General features: G+C 33.3%; 1 protein-coding gene across 2 annotated transcripts in view; it reads right to left on the bottom strand.

The window, feature by feature from the left end:
- Positions 1-19011, bottom strand: part of LRBA (LPS responsive beige-like anchor protein) — a 734202-nt gene that overhangs the window by 462083 nt on the left and 253108 nt on the right. For both annotated transcript variants that reach the window (XM_013059156.2, XM_004758045.3), the window contains exon 35: positions 6872-6936. In XM_013059156.2, coding sequence (XP_012914610.2) covers positions 6872-6936 — 65 coding nt within the window. The remainder of the gene's footprint in view (positions 1-6871; positions 6937-19011) is intronic.

Genomic DNA, 19011 nt, shown 5'->3' with positions numbered 1-19011 from the left:
AGCATTTCCCGGCCACACCTGACAGAGATGATGGTGGGAAGACCAGGAAGCTATGTAAGCCCAGAATGCTTGAGCAGAGAGGTAGGCAGGCAAAACTAATTGTCCCCAAAGAAAAGCCAGTACCAAGTATGGAGGATTCTCTTGCTAGGAATGGGCATAGGGATTCATTCATAGCCAAGGAGAGCTCCAAGTCATTCCTTGTTTGGGAAATTGAGAACTACATGAAGCAACCCCTTACATTTCCACCCAGGTGAGGGAGCTGAAACATTACTCTACATACCAGCTATTATCTGCCAGCCCCATTTCACCAGAAGGGCTGGCAAGAACAACCTGAAAGCTGTGCAGAGAAGTTACATACAAGGGAATGCCCATAAAAATATTGGTGGATTTCTCAACAGAGACACTTCAGTCCAGGAGAGGATGGGATGATATATTCAAAATATTGAAAGGAAAACCTCTTAACAAAGAATAATACAGCAAATGAAGCTATCTTTAAGGAGTTAAGGACAGATAAAGACATATAAAAGAATACAGGGAATCCATTACCACTAGACGTGCCTTATAAGAAATGCTAAGGGGAGTTCTTAAACTACCCAAAAAAAAAAAAAAAAAAAAGCCAATTAAATTAAATTAAATGTAGCATAGTGTAAAACTGACTGGTGATGGTAAATCTACAGTCAAAGTCAGATTCTGTAATTTGGTAAAGATAATGCATAACTGACATACAACTCTCATTTAAAGGTTTCAAAAGTAAACATAGTAAAATAATCATAACTACAATAATCTGTTATTCGTTACACAAAATTAAAATATACAAACTGAATAGCAATAAATCTAAAATGTGAGTTGGAAAAGAAATTAAAAATATAAAATTTTTAAATGCTACTGAAGTACGTTTAAAATAGAGGAATATATTGGGGTGCCTGGGTGGCTCAATGGGTTAAGCCTCTGCCTTGAGCTCAGGTCATGATCTCAGGGTCCTGGGATCGAGCCCCGCATCGGGCTCTCTGCTCAGCAGGGAGCCTGCTTCCCCCTCTCTCTCTGCCTGCCTCTCTGCCTACTTGTGATCTCTGTCAAATAAATAAATAAAATCTTAAAAAAAAATAAAATAGAGGAATATAACTTTAAGATATTTTATGTAACCCTCATGATAACCACAAAGAAAAAAAACCTATAGCAATTACACAAAAGAACATGATAAAGAAATCAAAGCATACAGGTACCAAAAGACATCAACACACACAAAAAAGGTATCAGTTTAAGAAACAAGGAGCAACAGACCTACCAAACAACCAAAAGAGAAATATCAAAATGACAACAGTAAGACCTTACCCATCAGTAAGTACTCTAAACAGAAAAAGATTTAATTCTCTAATCAAAAAACATAGCATGATTGGGACGCCTGGGTGGCTCAGTTGGTTAAGCAGCTGCCTTCGGCTCAGGTCATGATCCCAGCGTCCTGGGATCGAGTCCCACATCGGGCTCCTTGCTCCGCAGGGAGCCTGCTTCTCCCTCTGACTCTGCCTTCCACTCTGTATGCCTGTGCTTGCTCTCGCTCGCTCTCTCTCTGACAAATAAATAAATAAAAATCTTTAAAAAAATAAAAAAAATTTTAAAAAAGACATAGCATGATTGAATGGATTAAACAAAAACAATTCAAGGATAAGAAACCTAACAGACACTTGCTTTAGCCTATAAAGACATACAGAGTGTGAAAGGATAAAAATAATCACTTCATGCAAATAGAAATAAAATTAAATTAAATCAAACTAAAATAGAAAATAAAATAAAAGCAAGGTAGTTGTATCAGATAAAATAGACTTTAAAAATAGTTAAAGGAGACAAAGAAGATCATTACATAATGATAAAGGGGTCAATCAATCAAGAAACTGAAACAATTATAAATATCTATAGATCCAACATCAGAACACCTAAATATACAAAGCAAAAAATAGCACAGATAAAAAGGATAAATATATAGTAATACAATAATAGCTGGGGACACTAATATCCCACTCTCAATAAAAGATGAATGATCTAGACAGAGAATCGTTAAGGAAACAGCTAATCTGACCACTACAGACTGAAAGGACCTAGTAAACAAATAACATTCTATCCAACAACAGCAGAATACACACATGTAACATCTTCAAGGATAGACCATACGCTGGACTATAAAATGGCCTTAGCAAATCCAAGAAGACTTAAATCATGCCAATTTATCTTCTCTGACCACAGGAGCACAGAACTAGAAATCCTAGAAACAAAAGGAAAACTGAAAAATTCACAAACACGTGGAAATTAAACTCCACTTTTCTGAACAACCAATGGATCAATGAATAAATTAAAGGAGAAATTTAAAAGTTTGAGACAAATGAAAATGGAAACACATCAGAACTTATGATATACAGCAAAAGCAGTTCCAAGAGGTAAGTTCATAGCAACAAATGCCTACATTAAGAAGCAAGAAAGAGGGTGTCCGGGAGGCTCAGTGGGTTAAAGCCTCTGCCTTCAGCTCAGATCATGATCTCAGAGTCCTGGGGCCGAGCCCCACATCGGGCTCTCTGCTCAGCAGGGAGCCTGCTTCCTCATCTCTCTCTGCCTGATTCTCTGCCTACTTGTGATCTCTGTCAAATAAATAAATAAAATCTTAAAAAAGAAGAAGAAGCAAAAAAGATCTCAAATAAACAACCTAACGCAACACCTTAATGAACTAGAAAAAGAACAAACCAAGCACAAGGTTGACAGAAAAAAGAAAATAATAAAAATTAGAGCAGAAATCAATAGAAACAGCAAATAAAGAAATAATAGAAAAGATGAACCAAACCAAGAGTTGGTTCTTTGAAAAGATAAAATTGGCAAACATACACGTAGACTAACCAGGGTAAAAAAGAGAAATGAATATAGATGCAAAAGTTCTCAATAAAATAACAAGAAACTGAATTCAGTAGCACACTAAAAGACCATTCACCATGATCAAATAGGACTTAAGCCAGGATGCAATAATGGTTTGATATATGCAACTCAAGCAATGTGACATATCACATTAACAGAACAAAAGAAAAAAATCATATGATCATCTGAATAGTTGCATAAAAGTAATCTGACAAAATTCAACATCCATTTGTGATAATGAAAATTCTTACCAAATTAAGCACAGGAGGAAGAGATCTCAACATAACAAAGGCCTTATATCACAAACCCACAGTTATCAGACACAACAGTGAAGGCTGGAAACTTTTCCTCTAAGATTAAGAAAAACACAAGGGTGCCCACTCGACTGTTCCTATTAAACACAGAATTAAAATTTCTAGCTAAAGCATTAGGCAAGAAAAAAATTAAAGGTATCAGAATTGGAAAGGAAGAAGTAAAACTGTCTCTATTTGCAGAGGACATGATTTTATATATAGAAAATCATAAATACTCAACCTCATAAATGTTAGACTTAATCAATGCATGTAAGTAAAGTTACAACATACAAAATTGACAAAATCAATAGTTCAGTATAGTAACAATGAATTTTATGGTGAAAGAAATAAGGAAATTGATCCCTTTTACAATATCATCAAAAATAATAAAATACTTAATAATAATAATAATAAATAATTTTTAATAAAAATAATAAAATAGGAGTAAATTTAATCAAGAAGGTAAAAGATCTCTACCCTAGAAACCACAAAACACTGATGAAAGTAATAAAAAAAAAACACAAATAGAAAGGTATCTTGTATTCACGGACTGAAAGAATTAATATTGTTAAAATGTCATTACTACCAAAATTCAGCAATCCCTATCCAAATTCCAGTATCACATTTTACTAAAATTTAAAAAAAAACTGCTAAAATTTATATGAAACAACAAAGGATCCTGAACAGAGGAATCTTGAGAAAGAAGAACAAATCAGGATGTGCCACACTTCCCAATTTCAAGCCATATGAAAAACTATAGTAATCAAAACAGTTTGGTACTAGCATAAAAGCAAATAAACAAATAAAACAGAATCAGGAGCTGAGAAATAAACCAAAGCATTTTATGGTCAACTAATATTTGACAAGGGAGCCAAAATTACTCAATGGAGAAAAGACAAGTCTCTTCAATAAATGGTGCTGGGATATTTGGACATTTACTGGTAAAAAAACAAAACTGAACCTCCATCTTATGCCACTCATAAACATTAACTTGAAATGGACTAAAGAATTAAATGTAAAATCTGAAACCATAAAACTCTAGAAGAAAACTTAGAAATAAAATTCCTGGACATGTTCCCCGGAACATGACTTTTTTTTTTTTTTTTGTAACATCTCAAGCACAAGCAACAAAATAAAAAATAAAGAGTGTGACTACATCCATCTAAAAAGCTTCCCTTAAGCAAAAGAAACCATCAATGAAATGACAACCTGTGAAATGGAGTATTTTCAAGCCAATACATCTGATAAGAGATTAATATCCAAAATATATAAAGAACTCATACAACTCAAAAGCAAAACACACACACACACACACTCCAACTTAAAAACAGGCAAACAACCTGAATAAATTTTGTTTGATTTGTTTTTCCAAATTAGATATATGAAAGGCCATAGATACATTAAAAGATGATCAACATCACCTGTCATTAGGGAAATGCAAAGTAAAACAACAATGAACTATCACCTCACACCTACTAGAATGGTCATCATCAAAAAGATGAGAGATAACAAATCTTGTCACAGATGTGGAGAAAAGGGAACATCTGTGCACTCTTTGTGGGATTTTAAACTGGTACGGACACTATGGAAAACAGCATGGAGGTTCACTGAACAATTAAAAAGAGGACTACCATCTGACCCAGCAATTCTACTTTCAGAAATACACCCAAAGGAAATGGAAACACTCAAAAAGATTATCTACACATCCATTTTCATAGCAGCATTATTTACAATAAACGAGACATGGAAACAAATTAAGTGTCCACTGATATATGGACAAAGAAGCAGTGGAAAAGACAGAGAAGTAAATAAATATAATGGAATATTATTCAGTCATTAAAATTGAGGAAATTTTTTTTTAAGATTTCATTTATTTATTTGATAGGAGAAAGATGGCAAAAGATGGAATACAAGTAGGGGTTCTAGGAGAGGAAGAAGCAGGCTCCTCACTGAGCAGGGAGCCTAATGGGGGGCTCGAACCCAGGACCCTGGGATCATGACCTGAGCTGAAGGGAAATGCTTAACAACTGACCCACGCAGGAGCCCCAAAAGTGAGGAAATCCTACCATATGCAACAACATGGCTAGAACTAAAAGGCATTTTGCTAGGTGAAGTAAGTCAGACAGAGAAAGACAAATACGACATAATCTTACTTACATGTAGAATCTAAGAAACAAACAAAAAACCCAACTCCCAGAAAAAGACACGAGACATATAGTTAGCAGAGGAAGAAGAAAGAGAAAGGCGGACTTGAAGGAAGGTGGTCAAAAGGTACAAACTTCTAGTCACAAGATAAATAATTACCAAGCATATAATGTACAACATGATGACTACAGCTAACACTGCTATACAATATACAGGAAAGCTATAAAGAGAGTATATCCTAAAAGTTCTCATCACAAGGATAATTTTTTTTCCTTTCCTTCATTCCTTTATTTATATTGTATCTACATGAGATAACAGAAGTTAGCTGAACCCACTGTGATAATGTCATGATAAATGTAAATCAAACCACCCTCCTGTATATCTTAAACTTATACAGTGATATATGTCAGTTATTTCTCAATAAAACTGGGAAAAAATTTTAAAAAGAAGAAAATTAAAAAAGAAAATACCTCTAAAGAATCATGAACCCTGGGGGAAGTTTTGCCTAATTCTTCCATACTAAACTGTCAAGTATTTCTTTTAACATGTATTTACATACTTCTACAACAGAATTTAGCAAAAGGCATTATAATTGCAGGTTTATTAATTAGTTTCCAATACTAGCATGTGAGCATGTATATGAGCATTTGCCCAGTAGAAGAATTTTGGAAGTATTTAATGTCAAGTGAAGTTATCCCTACTCTCTTTGCCCTCTTCTGTAACATTAATGAGACAGATGCTGGATTCCTAGTTACTAGTTCATATCATCCCCAAAGTATAGCATCAGTCTCAACACTAGCCAGAACACGATAAAGAAAGATTTTTAAACAACAATTTTGCCTAAAATACAAATTCAAATGGCAGCTACACACACCTTTTAATCCATACCCTGGGTCTTCAGTCCAATTAATCAAAAATTAGCTCCCACAAAACAGACTCAAAGTACTCCACTCACCATTTCCTCAATTTACTTTTACCTTTTAATTCTCTCACTCTTCAATCTATGTTCTCCTTGTAGCTTTCTTTTCATTCTGGACTTGTTTCACTTTTCTTTCTTACTACTGAATTTCTTTTCCTTGAATTCTATCTTTAAATGGAAACCTTAACAACTTTCTCAACTCTCTCTCTTTCTCATTACTTTGCAACACAGAACAAAACTTGTTCTCCCATTCTTTTATGATCAGGCCATGACATAAGAGAGATAATACAGACATCTAAATCTAATTATTAGGCTCTACAAATATAATTAAATTTGAAGGAACTCCAAGTAAGTATTCACTTTCTTTATACCTGCTAACAAATCATCACTATTACTTTTGCCAAATTCAGCCTTACCTACCAAAAAATAAAGATCAGAACTTTATCATCAAGCATGTAACCATGAAGAAAACAATAATTAAATAGACACATTTGTAAAAATTAAGCTCCATTACATTACTGACTGCAAAAACAATACAGTACCCCAAAAGGTCAGTTTCAATGGCAAAAATATGGTAAGAATTACTAGTAAAACATAAATGGATATAAAAATAGGTTACCTTCCTTCGTTGACAAGTTCAATAAAAGCAAGGCCTGCATTCTTCTGGATAGAATTCTGCCACTCCTAAAGAAAAAAAGAAGAAAAAAAAAAGCAGAAAATAGCTGAAAAAAAATAACAGATTATTTTTTTAAAACAATTATGAAAAACATCACCCGTATCAATTTCACATCTTACCTCTTAAAGGAAAAGTTTGGTTAAACATACTGCCTACTCAAGGCAGCCCGGTGAACACATGAATGGTTGACATTCAAAACTAAACTAAACAAGTTAGCAAAAATTTGATTCTATATAAACCAAAAACCCTATCTATATATACATATTGCCCTTTTTGTCCTATACCATTATATACTACTAATTCAACTAAAATATTGTGCATTGGAAAGGAAGCCAGCACAGACCAAGGAAAGAGGTTTTTGTTTAAGAAAAGAGATGCATCACTTCCCCAAATGAGGGGAAGACAGAATTAGATAGTTTGCTACACAATAAATAGCACACATTCTACTACAAAAATTGATGATTAATTGAAAAAGAGGAAAGATCAGTGAATCTGGCTAGACTGCTTCTGAGCTAGAAAACTATAGTTCACTAGACTATGAATTAGCAGAAGATGGTACAAATCTATTAATTATATTTTTTATGAATAATTATCCACTAAAAAGCTTAGGTAGGAAATAAACCAGTAAAGTATGTATAAATGGGGCTTTTTTAAGATTTTATTTATTCATTTGAGGGAGGAAATAGAGTGAGAGAGAACACGGGATGGGAGAAGGTCAGAGGGAGAAGCAAACTCCCCACGGATTTGGGAGCCCAATGCAAAACTCGATCCCGGGACTCTGGGATCATGACCTGAGCCAAAGGCAGTTCCTTAACCAACTGAGCCAACCAAGTGCCCTATAAATGAGTTTTTTAAATTGTCATCTCAAAACATATATAAATATGTAAACATACCACTCAAAACATATACAAATATATAAAGTAAACATTAATCCATCAGGCTGGGCCTACATGACTTGAAAAGTAGCCAGAGTTGAGAAAGGTCCATGCATGCGCCCGTATGTGCATGTATGTGTGAAATGTTGCTAGAGTTGAGAAATGGCAAGGTATATATGTGTGTGGGTATGGGTAAGCACATGTATATCTATTTTTAACTATTGATATTTAAATTTATTTTTAAATATGTAGAAATATATAATCTCTATGGTCCTTAAAACTAAGGAGCCCCTTACATTCTACCTATATAATATCCTACATAATACCTACATAATATCCATCAACTGCTCCTTTTTTGCTCTTTTATAAACTCACAACAAAAGACAATGCTGCGGTACTTACCTTTACTACCAAAAATATTCATATGTTCTAAATGTAATACCTTTTAGAGTCTGAAAGTCCATGTATATTCATCCCTGACTACTTTGTGTTACTCCAAAATTCCTTTTTCTCAGCATCATCCTTTTCCTTCTAATGTCTCCTTTTCATCCCTAATTTTGTAATGCTTTCTTTCATGTTTAGGAACCCAAGGTGGTCCTCAGGACTAAAATGGCTGCATACCACTATTTTGTTATTACAAGGTTTGGGGTTTTTTTTTCCCTAAATTTCACTCAGTTAACATACAGTGCAATATTGGCTTCTAGAGTAGTATAAGGTTCTACTTTATGAATAATATCAATAAAAACACTAATAGAACATATACAGAATGAAAAGTAGATATAAAATCACTCAGAAATTTGACAGTAGTAATTGGCTAGATCTAAAAGAAGATAAAACAATGCATTGTTAAGGAAAGAGCAATGAACAAGAAGTCATGAGATCTATATTCTCACAATGATTCTGACATGAACAGGTTATGACCATGGATAGATCATTTGACATCTCTAGGTCTTAAATATTCTCTTTAAAAATTTCTTTAAGCTATATTATTTTATGATTCAATAATTTACAAACATTTAGAAATGCATGACTCATAAGCCTCCAAACTATACTCTTTCAAAATTCACAACTGCCACACAACTGAAACAATAAAGATCTTATATTTCTCTCACTGAGGTAAAAACAAATAAAAAATAATAGAAATACAAAAAAAATAGAAATACCGTTTAATTTCAACTGTTTTCCTTCCAGCAAAATAAAATAAACTGACAAATAGTACAGAACAATCAAACTTCATGAAGTATATCCCTGAAAGAAGAATATGTGTGACATCCTCCATCCCCTCAGAAGCAGGAAGAGGAAAATAGAAAAAAGCAGAACTCTAAGGTAAGGTTTTTCATCCTGGTGCCGAGGATCCCACACCCTACTTTGCAAGCACAGAAAAGAGGGATAGATATCTAGTCTCAAGAAGTTGTCCTATATCTAGTAATGTGCAGGAATAGTAGATGGAGACAAATACAATGGTCAAATGGACCTTTAAAATACCCCTGAAATATCTTATGCCACAGAAAGAATCAGAAAACCATTTCACAGAGATGTACAGTAACAGGGACTTTGAGGGGATGAGGAGAACACAGCTGTGACCTTTGCTGACAGACAGCAGGAAATCAAAAGTGATGATGACACCTCAAAGGATGCCATAGTCAAGGAACAGAAGCATATGTTCAATTCTCAGCTCTTATATCCAACATAGCACTCCCAGCAAGCCACTTAGAAATTTGATATAGCACCACATTATGAGGAGGCAAGATCTTAAACTCTCTTGAGTTTTCATTTAGATCACTTAACCTGAAGGAAAATCTGAAAATGAAAATTAACCTTAGTTAAACTAAAGGAAGTTACTTTTCTTGCTATGGGGGAAAAAAAAACAGAAAGAGAAGCAAGAGAATATAGTATATATAATTCTTCATTTTATTTTAACAAGTATTTACTAATAGTATTTTTTCTCAAATCCATTTTGACTAAAACTGCAACAGGTAGGCATTTTTACTGTAAGGTCATAGAAAACTCAAAATTCCACATGGATGAAATAGGTAACAGCAGAGACACTTAAATTTTAAGTGGACAGGAAACATCAATTTATTTTCATTAATGTATACAAACTGATTTTAATTATAAGGTAAAATCAGGACTATGCCATTTATATTTCACAAACACTTTAAAGAGCATTTAGGTGAGACAGAATACCAGTTCAAATTACTACAACTACAGAAAATTCACCATCTAAAAACTTTTGTGACCTGAACTCGAACTGGTTTGTCACACAAAATATTTTTTTCTTTTAATTAAAAACAAATTAAACGTGAAGGACCATATAAAAGTAGACAAGTCCAATTTTTATAGATGCTCAGAGACATAGATTTATTATTACTACTATTACTACATTAGACTTTTTACTTTCCCAAACATCATCTATAAACCCGTATTTGTTAACTTATAATAATTGCTATCTAATCACCTGGAGTAAAACTTTTTCACTAGTTAAAAAATTATTAGACAATATGAGAAAGGAAATGAAAATAGAAATCTTATTTACACTTTTGGGTATTGTTACAAAAATCTCACAATTCTCAAAGACATCATTGCCTGTTGTCTATAATCCATTCCTAAACGTAAATTATTAACATTTAACATCACATAACAGCTACAAAAATACATGCTGATAAGAATTAATAACTCCATGGTATTATAACAACATTGCATGGTGACAGCTGATAGCTACATTTGGTGAGCCAGCAAAATGTACAGAGTTGTCAAATCACCATGCTGTACACCCAAAACTAATAATACTATGTGTCATCTATACTCCAATTAATGAATAACCCTGATTAAAATAATAAGTCCATAAGAATAGAACATTAAAAATTTTAATAAACCCAGCTGTTAGTCAAACCCAACAAGTTTTCTTAATACTAATACTGTCTACAATCTTTAAGGAAGTTGCCAAAACTGAAAAGAAAATTCATTAATCATGCAATCCTAAAGCATTTTTCTCCACTTCTGAGGCGATTATCAAAGAAGGTGTTAGGCTAAACAATGTCATAAACCACAGCTCAATATAACCTTTGGTGAATTTTAATAGTTGAAAGAAAAGCTTAACGGTTATCATCTTACATGATCATTTCAATATTTCATCACAGTATTTACAATTGTATAGTGATGCAAAATGCTAGTACATTTAGATGTCTTGGTTATTCTTTTCCCAAAGGTACTGGTGAAAAACACGTTAAAAGCCTCAAATCCAACCACTAATGCAACTAAGTAATTTCAAAACACATTTCAGCACTTTGGAGAGGAAGGACTGAAAGCACAAGTGAGTCAATAATTTCATACCTGTTCTAAGTTGTATTTAATTGACTATCACTTCCTAAGGCTATAATTGTTGATTAGTCCATTTTTACTAAAATATACTTTAGCTTACTAATGCTCTTAAGTCATGCAACATCAACAACAAAGATAATATATATTAGTGAAATTCATTAAACAAATATAATTTTCCAACAAATTTCAAATATATCCTTTTGATGTTAAAAGTCTTTTCTTAGGGTTGGGAAAAGAAAAAAGAAGAATTCATTAACCAAATTAAGTCTATTCCTACCATCAACAAACAAATATAAAGAAAAAGGGCACCAAGTAATGTGCTATGTATTAATTTATATTATTTTAATACAATTCTAGCTTCTTTAAAGTAAACTTGATAGTTCTATATAAACTCAATAATCTCCAACATATTTTTGTGTTTTGAATTACTATATAACTTATCTAGATTTTAAAAGTAATTTCCAAATATTATCATGTTCTAAAGTAAATAAAGTCAGGCCACAAACTGTCAAGACAGACTACATACACTCCAGGCTACCACCTGTTTTTTTTTTGTTTGTTTTTGAGGGGAGGGGGAAAATCATCAATGCTGACATCAATTGTAGTATCTATTTTATTCTGGTAGACTAATTATTAAGCTATCTCTTATACCCCCCCCAAAAAAAAGAGAGAGAGAGAGAGAAAGAAACGTATATAATTAGTGACTTACAGAGTAAAAGTTAAGAACAAAATAATAAAAAAATAAATAAATAATAGATAATAGCAATATGAGAGAGGGTAAAAAAATGTCTCTACAACTTGGAGAAAAATCAACTCAAGGAAGCAAATCAATACTTGCTGCAGAACTCTAGAAAAGCCAAGTTGAAGTCACTGAGTACATATGAAGATGTTGAGAAACAGGGATAAAAACAGCTTAAAATGAATGAATAGTAGTATATAAAACACTGAATTCCAGATCCTCTCCCCATACTTTATCCCCACCACAGTAAAACATTAAAAGTTTACTTTTCAGAGAAATCAACCTCTGGACACTGTAGAAAGCCATACTGCAAAAATCAAATAACTTGAATGGATACTTACTCAACTATGCAGTGTTAAGACTTCTTCTCTGAGTAAAATGAGAACCCATAATATTTAAGGGTCTACCAATGGCAAAGACAGCTCATTCATCACCAATAGACAACTCACACACAGTTGCATGGATTATTTGTGTCTTACACTTAAAGATGAGCAGATAGCAAAGGATTACCAGTCATTACAGGAAGACTCATAAAAATGACAGACACCAAAGAAATAATCGGGGGGAAAAAAGGACTCACAGAAAATATTGTTAATGGGTATAGAGAGTAAGACTAAAGAAAAATACAATTTATATAATTAGAAAGAAAATAATTTCATGTAAAACAATCAGGGCAGAAATTCTGTCTTATTCACTGGTATCTCTCTGCCCCCATACTAGAGTTCTTCATAGAAAAAGAACCAATAGTATGGAGATAAAAATTGTATTTATCTTAAAGAAATGGCTAACACAATCATGAATGGTTGAGTTCACAAGCAGAACACCCAGGAGAGCCAATAGTGTAGTTATATCCCATGTCAAAAAGCCTAAAAATCAGGAAAACCAAAGGTGTAATTCCAGTCTGAGGCCAACAGGCCCAAAACCCAGAGAGAGTCAGTGTCTCAGTAAGCAGGAAAAAGTTGATATCCCAATTCCAAGGCACTCAAGCATGTGGAATTCTCTCTACCATGTGGGATGGTAAGACGTTTTGTTCTAGTCAGGCCTTCAACTGACTGGTGAGGCAGACCCACATCAGGGAGGCAATCTGTCCTGTTCAACCTACCAACTTAAATGTTAATCTTATTGAACAAAAAATACAGAGTAATGTTTGAACAAATATCTAGACAACCATGGTTTAGTCAAGTTGACACATAAAATTAACAATTAAAGCTCTTACTCCCCCCAACAATAACAACAGCAACAAAGGCAAAAAAACAGAAAACTAGAAAATGCTCTTAGAAATTACAAGTATTTCGGGGCACCTGGGTAGCTCAGTGGGTTAAAGCCTCTGCCTTTGGCTCAGATCATGATCTCAGGGTCCTGGGATCTAGCCACACATGAGCCACTCTACTTAATGGGGAGCCTACTTCCTCCTGTCTCTCTCTCTGCCTCCCTCTCTGCCTACTTGCAATCTAAAATCTTAAGAAGATCTAAAATCTTAAAAAAAAAAAAAAGAAAAAAGAAAGAAAGAAAGAAAGAAATTAAAAGTATTTCAAATAAAAATTTTAAAAGTACTGGAAGATGTTGAGCAAGCCTCTTAGTAAAATAAAAGATAAAATGAAGAAAAAACAGATAGAAATGGATATGAAAATCAGAAAATTCATATAGTTCAACATCTAACTAACAGGAGTTCTAGAAACAAAATCAGAAAAAAACAGAGAATAAGAAAATTCCCTAAAAATAATTCAAGAAAATTTCTCTGAACGTAAGTACATACTTTTTCAGACTAAAAAGGTTTACATAAAATACCAAAGATAATGAATTTAAAAGATGCACCCACACCAAGGCATAAGGCAGGAACAACAATTTTTAAGATAATAAAAATACTGAAAGCTACCAGAGAGAAAAAATTTGGAAAGATTATAATTTTTAGCCCCTAATACCAATATCCAAATAAGCTTCTGATCAAGTTTGAAAGTTAAATAAGAGAAAAGAAGTTTCACATAGGAATGTCTAAAAACTTTTACCCCTCATGCATTCTTTCTCAAGAAATTACAAAGGAAGTACCTCATCAAAATTAATACACCCCATTATCATCCTCCATAACTGCTCAACTTTATTCTTCTAATGACATACTTATTACTCACCAGATTTCATTTCTGCCTTTCCCTTTTTTTTTTTTAAAGATTTTATTTATTTATTTGACAGAGAGAAATCACAAGTAGACTGAGAGGCAGGCAGAGAGAGAGAGAGAGGGAAGCAGGCTCCCTGCTGAGCAGAGAGCCCGATGTGGGACTCGATCCCAGGACCCTGAGATCATGACCTGAGCCGAAGGCAGCGGCTTAACCCACTGAGCCACCCAGGCGCCCCCTTTCCCGTTTTTTAAATTCTCTACTATATTTCCAGTGCTAGAACAGTGACCAGTACCTTTCAAATCTGAAGGTCACTGTGGGCAGAAGACAGACACTGCAGCTTAAGAGGGAAGAGGAAAATTCTGGGGTGATAATAAACCTCCAGATAACAGCTTTCTACAGACCAAAAGAGTAACCTTAATCCAGACTGGAAGAGAAAAATAGAGAACTACAGGTACTACACCTCTAAGAAAGACATCTGAATCAATAGATAATAGGTATGTTTGATCACACTGGCACAAATTTTATGATTCCAGTGGAAAATTTAGAAATAAGTATTTGGTGGATACAGAGAAACTTCGCAAAAAAATAGGAAATTATTAATTCCAGAAAAAGAAAATGAAAGTGAGGCAAGCAAGTGAGAGGGAGGGAGGAAAGGAGGATAATCCTGGTACATTTTGTAGTTCTGCTGTGAATACTTACATTGTCATAATAATGTAAATGATAAGTATCGTTTTAACAAAATCTTATGATGTAACTGTACTAGAAACAACAGAAAATATGAAGTGGAAAGAAAGAACAATATAAGAAATCCAATGGTCATCTTCCATAGAAGACATTACCAGGTAATGTCTAAAATAGAAAAATCAAGAAATAACTATTAAATCATTTACAAATATGAAGATAAGTGGCAGAACTCAACAACTAAGATTTAGTGAATGTGGCTCCTTCCAGAAAGTAAGAACCAAAGGAGAGAGAAAAAAACTGAGGCCGGGAACCACTGTTTTTCAGTTTAAGTATTAAAATTGTATGCTGGGGCACCTGGGTGGCTCAGAGGACTAAGCCTCTGCTTTCAGCTCAGATCATGGTCTCATGGTGCTGGAATCGAGCCCCGCACCTGGCTCTCTGCTTAGGGGGCAGCCTGCTTCCCCCCCACCCCTGCCTACTTTTGGTCTCTGTCAAATAAATAAATATATATATTTTTTAAAAATCGTATGCTAACTAGACAATAGGTATTTATCCAAAATATTATAAAATATCTCTAAATAACTGAACAAGCATTCAAGTCTAACAAATACTTAAGGTATCAGAACTATGAAAATAGAGGGGCACGTGGGTGGCACACTGGGTTCGGCGCTAAATCTTAAGTTTTGGCTCAGGTCATGGTCTTGGGGTTTTGGGATCCGGCCCTGTGTTGGGCTGCGCACTCAGCCCAGAGTCTGATTAAAACTGATTGAAACTATCTCTCCCTCTCCCTCTGCCCTTCCCCACTCTTTCTCCCTAATAATCTTTTTTTAAAAAACTATGAAAATATGATCATATCATAAACCATTAATAATTATTTTTAAAGTCAATATTCTACACCCTATCAAATGAAATTAACTCTAACTCTACTGCTTTTGATCATAAAATATTCTTTTTTGTAAGCATTGATTTAGTGATTCCAACACAAATTAAACAGAGGAATTATGAATAATTTAATAAAAACCTAAACTCATATCAAACTTTCATTTTACCTATTAAATATATAAAAATTTAAAGGCTTGTGCTCTTCAATGAAATATCAGTACTAATATTTTAAGATGTTACAGTTATACGTGCCTTTGTAAAATAAATCAAATGGATTGGATATAGCTCCAATTCCCTAAGTAGATGACAGAAACACTAGTAGGAGTCAAGGGAGGAGGCCACAAAGGAGAGCTCAAATAACGAAGGGAATGTATTAACACAAAATTGAGAACCACATTATACACAGGACTAAAGGTCAAAACTAGAGAAAACTTGTTCATGGTCAAGATATAGTAATCTTAAGTGCTCAAAGTAAACGATCAAGAACTTTTCAACAGTGTTTGCGCTTTATGTCAGCACTCTCTCAACAGCTTATCTAACACAAATCCGAGTAACCACATACCAGGAAAGAGTATGGCATAATAGTAAAGGTTTTATTCCACTGTCTCTTAGAGGGTAAAACAAGCCATTACCCGAGATAGAATAAAATACTGCCCTTTGGAAAGTTGTCGTTTCAATGATATCTGTGAACATACACTTCTAAAATGCACATCTAATTTGTACAAATATTATAGCTCAGTTATAAATGAAATATATATAAATATAGAGATAGATCACTACAGACTAAAGGAAAATAGAAAAGAAAAAGTATTAAAGTTGAATTGGCAAATGGTTCAATTTTACAATTGTTTATTAACAAATATTTCTAATGTCAACTATGAACAAAGAACTGAATATTTAGAACACATTTATTGGAATAAAGAATGCAAAAGTTTAAAAACTCAAAAGACTGAGATAACCATGCAATTAATTATGTAAGTACTATAGTTTTAAATTATTTTTAAATAATAAAAAAAATCATCTTACCATTGTGTTTAAGCATACATTAAATACATTTACAAGTCCCCTTAAAAATCTGTTTTTAAACTTTTTCAGGAAAAACATATTCTCCAGACAATAATGATCCTTCAAACAACTTCCAAACTGGAATCAATTTAGCCAAGATCTTTTACTAATCAATACAGAAATCTCGATTTCAATAAAGGTGACAAAAGTTGCTCTAACCCTTTCCAGCTACAAGCTCTCAACAGATGATCATCATTAAGCTTATATCAAGGCTTCACATTCAAGAGCTATATAAATGTGTCCTGTTAGTACATGGTCAGTCTATTTGGCAACTCCAGTTCTCCAGACATATGGCAACTGCTGCCCTTTGAGGTCTGAAGTCAAGTCTTTAGGGAATCTCAAAGCCTGCACTGAAATTACAGGGAGTGTTCATTAGAGACTGCTGGAGAAGAAACATGAAAGACTTCCATTAAAACTATATAAAATGGCTAATTATTTTTAAAAGATTTGTAAATCCTCTAGTGTACTCAGCAACAATAAAAAATATTTACCAACTGCATTATTTTTAAAAGCACTTTCATGACATGGCTGAAAACAGCTTTCTTCATGCCTTCCCATCCCCCATACCTCAATATACCTATCATTTTATAAGATCATCAAGATTTTCTATCATGGGAGAAAACAAAATTATCTTATACCTCAACTCTTTCTACAGATCACTGTATTTATGAAATGAAGGTAGTTTTAGAGGAAAGTTTTCTATTCTAATATTTATTTTAAATTAACATATATTGTGAACTTAAACTCAGCCAAGCAGGGTTTTTTTTTAATGCTTCTTTTTTTATCCAAAAGTATGGCTCTATTGCTTTTTTTTTTTTTCATTTTAAACTAACAATCATAAAAAGTTAGAATAATATAACATACAGAATAATATAAATTACTAATCACCTATAAAAGGGCATTTTTCAGATAATATTGTGGAAAACATATGAAGATTCAAATGTCTAAAATTTTTTTAAATGTCAGAAAATTAACAGGAGTTAAAAGAAATCTTATGTCAATGCTTTCTGGGATTTTGAAAGACATCAAAACGATAAGTATTTTCTAATTAATAATTGTTGTCATTTTAACTTTTCAAATGTGTAGAAACTTTTAAACATGAGAGAATGATCATTACTAAGGTTCACAACAAAATACTACTACAGAATATTTATTTCGGTAACAAATCTCTATAAAATGTTATACAAAATTCATTAGCTTGCCTCAATCATTTCTCAAATTCACATATATGTTGCTTTCTGACAGCCTAATCCCAAAAACCAATTACAATCTCAATCCATATGTAAAAAAGATAACAGAAAGCAAGTACATTAAGCCAGTTTAAAAGAATAAAAATCTAAAGAAAACAGATTACGAATGATTTATACGAATGCCTAGTGCTGAAGTTAATTACAAGTAACCCAATAAAATAGTGCTTTTATTATTGTACAGCAAGTAATAGCTCTAGATGTAAAAACCAGAACTCTTTCTGCTGACTTTTGCATGCCCGATCCCACAGCACACAACATTAAGAATTAAACATGTAGTAAATAAGGCATATAGGAAACAGCAGTTCTTAACTAAAAACAGAGAACTCTCCTGCTGTTTAACCATTTGGGGTCTTCCACTCTAAACAGAGACCACTGTAAACCGATACTATGTGTTCACTGAGTAAATTCTTAATGTTAATACAAAGTGAGATTTCAATGTCCGAGCAATTTTACATAGGTGAAAGGAACTGCAAAGCATCGCATTCATTTTAATATTCATTAGGGGCAAATAAAATATCTTTTATGTTTATTCTATGAAATGATGATTCTTTAGAATTAAATTTTTCTAAATTCATGCTATACCTATCTATAAGGCTTTGGTCCTGATCTTAATGTATATTATCTAAGACACACATAGTACATGCTACAGTAACATGTTATAGTTCTTGATAGCCACAAAGTGTAACCAATAGTGCAGCCAATTACGGTATGCTTAATGACTCTTCTGGTATAGAAGAAGACTTTACTGTCCAGAATGATTCTTAGCTCTTTCAAATGATCCTTAGCTCCTTCAAATATTTATCAATGCACCAATACAATTCTAGCTGATAGTATAATGCAATAGCTTCAAGTATAATGCAAAAGTCCTAAGATATGTTGGGATAAACATCATCATATAGGCCATTCTTTGACGCACAACATAACTGAAATAGTGATACAATGAAATACATGATAACCCAGTTTTGAATCACAAATAAATCAGGACTGATGAAACATATAATCCATTACACATCTCTGCAGCAGTATTTTATTCCTATCAATTTCATCTCCATTAGGAATACATGTAATATTAGCTTATTTTATATTTGGGGGGTGTGGAATAACTTCACAAATTGGTTCTTTGTCTCCTCAGCTATGGCAAACATTTTAAAGG

Source organism: Mustela putorius, unplaced genomic scaffold (genome assembly GCF_011764305.1).
Source record: "Mustela putorius furo isolate JIRA1106 unplaced genomic scaffold, ASM1176430v1.1 tig00000242_pilon_pilon_pilon, whole genome shotgun sequence".
Lineage (NCBI taxonomy): Eukaryota > Metazoa > Chordata > Mammalia > Carnivora > Mustelidae > Mustela > Mustela putorius.
Note: the sequence above shows the minus strand (reverse complement) of the source record. Positions and strands in the feature narration are given on the sequence as shown.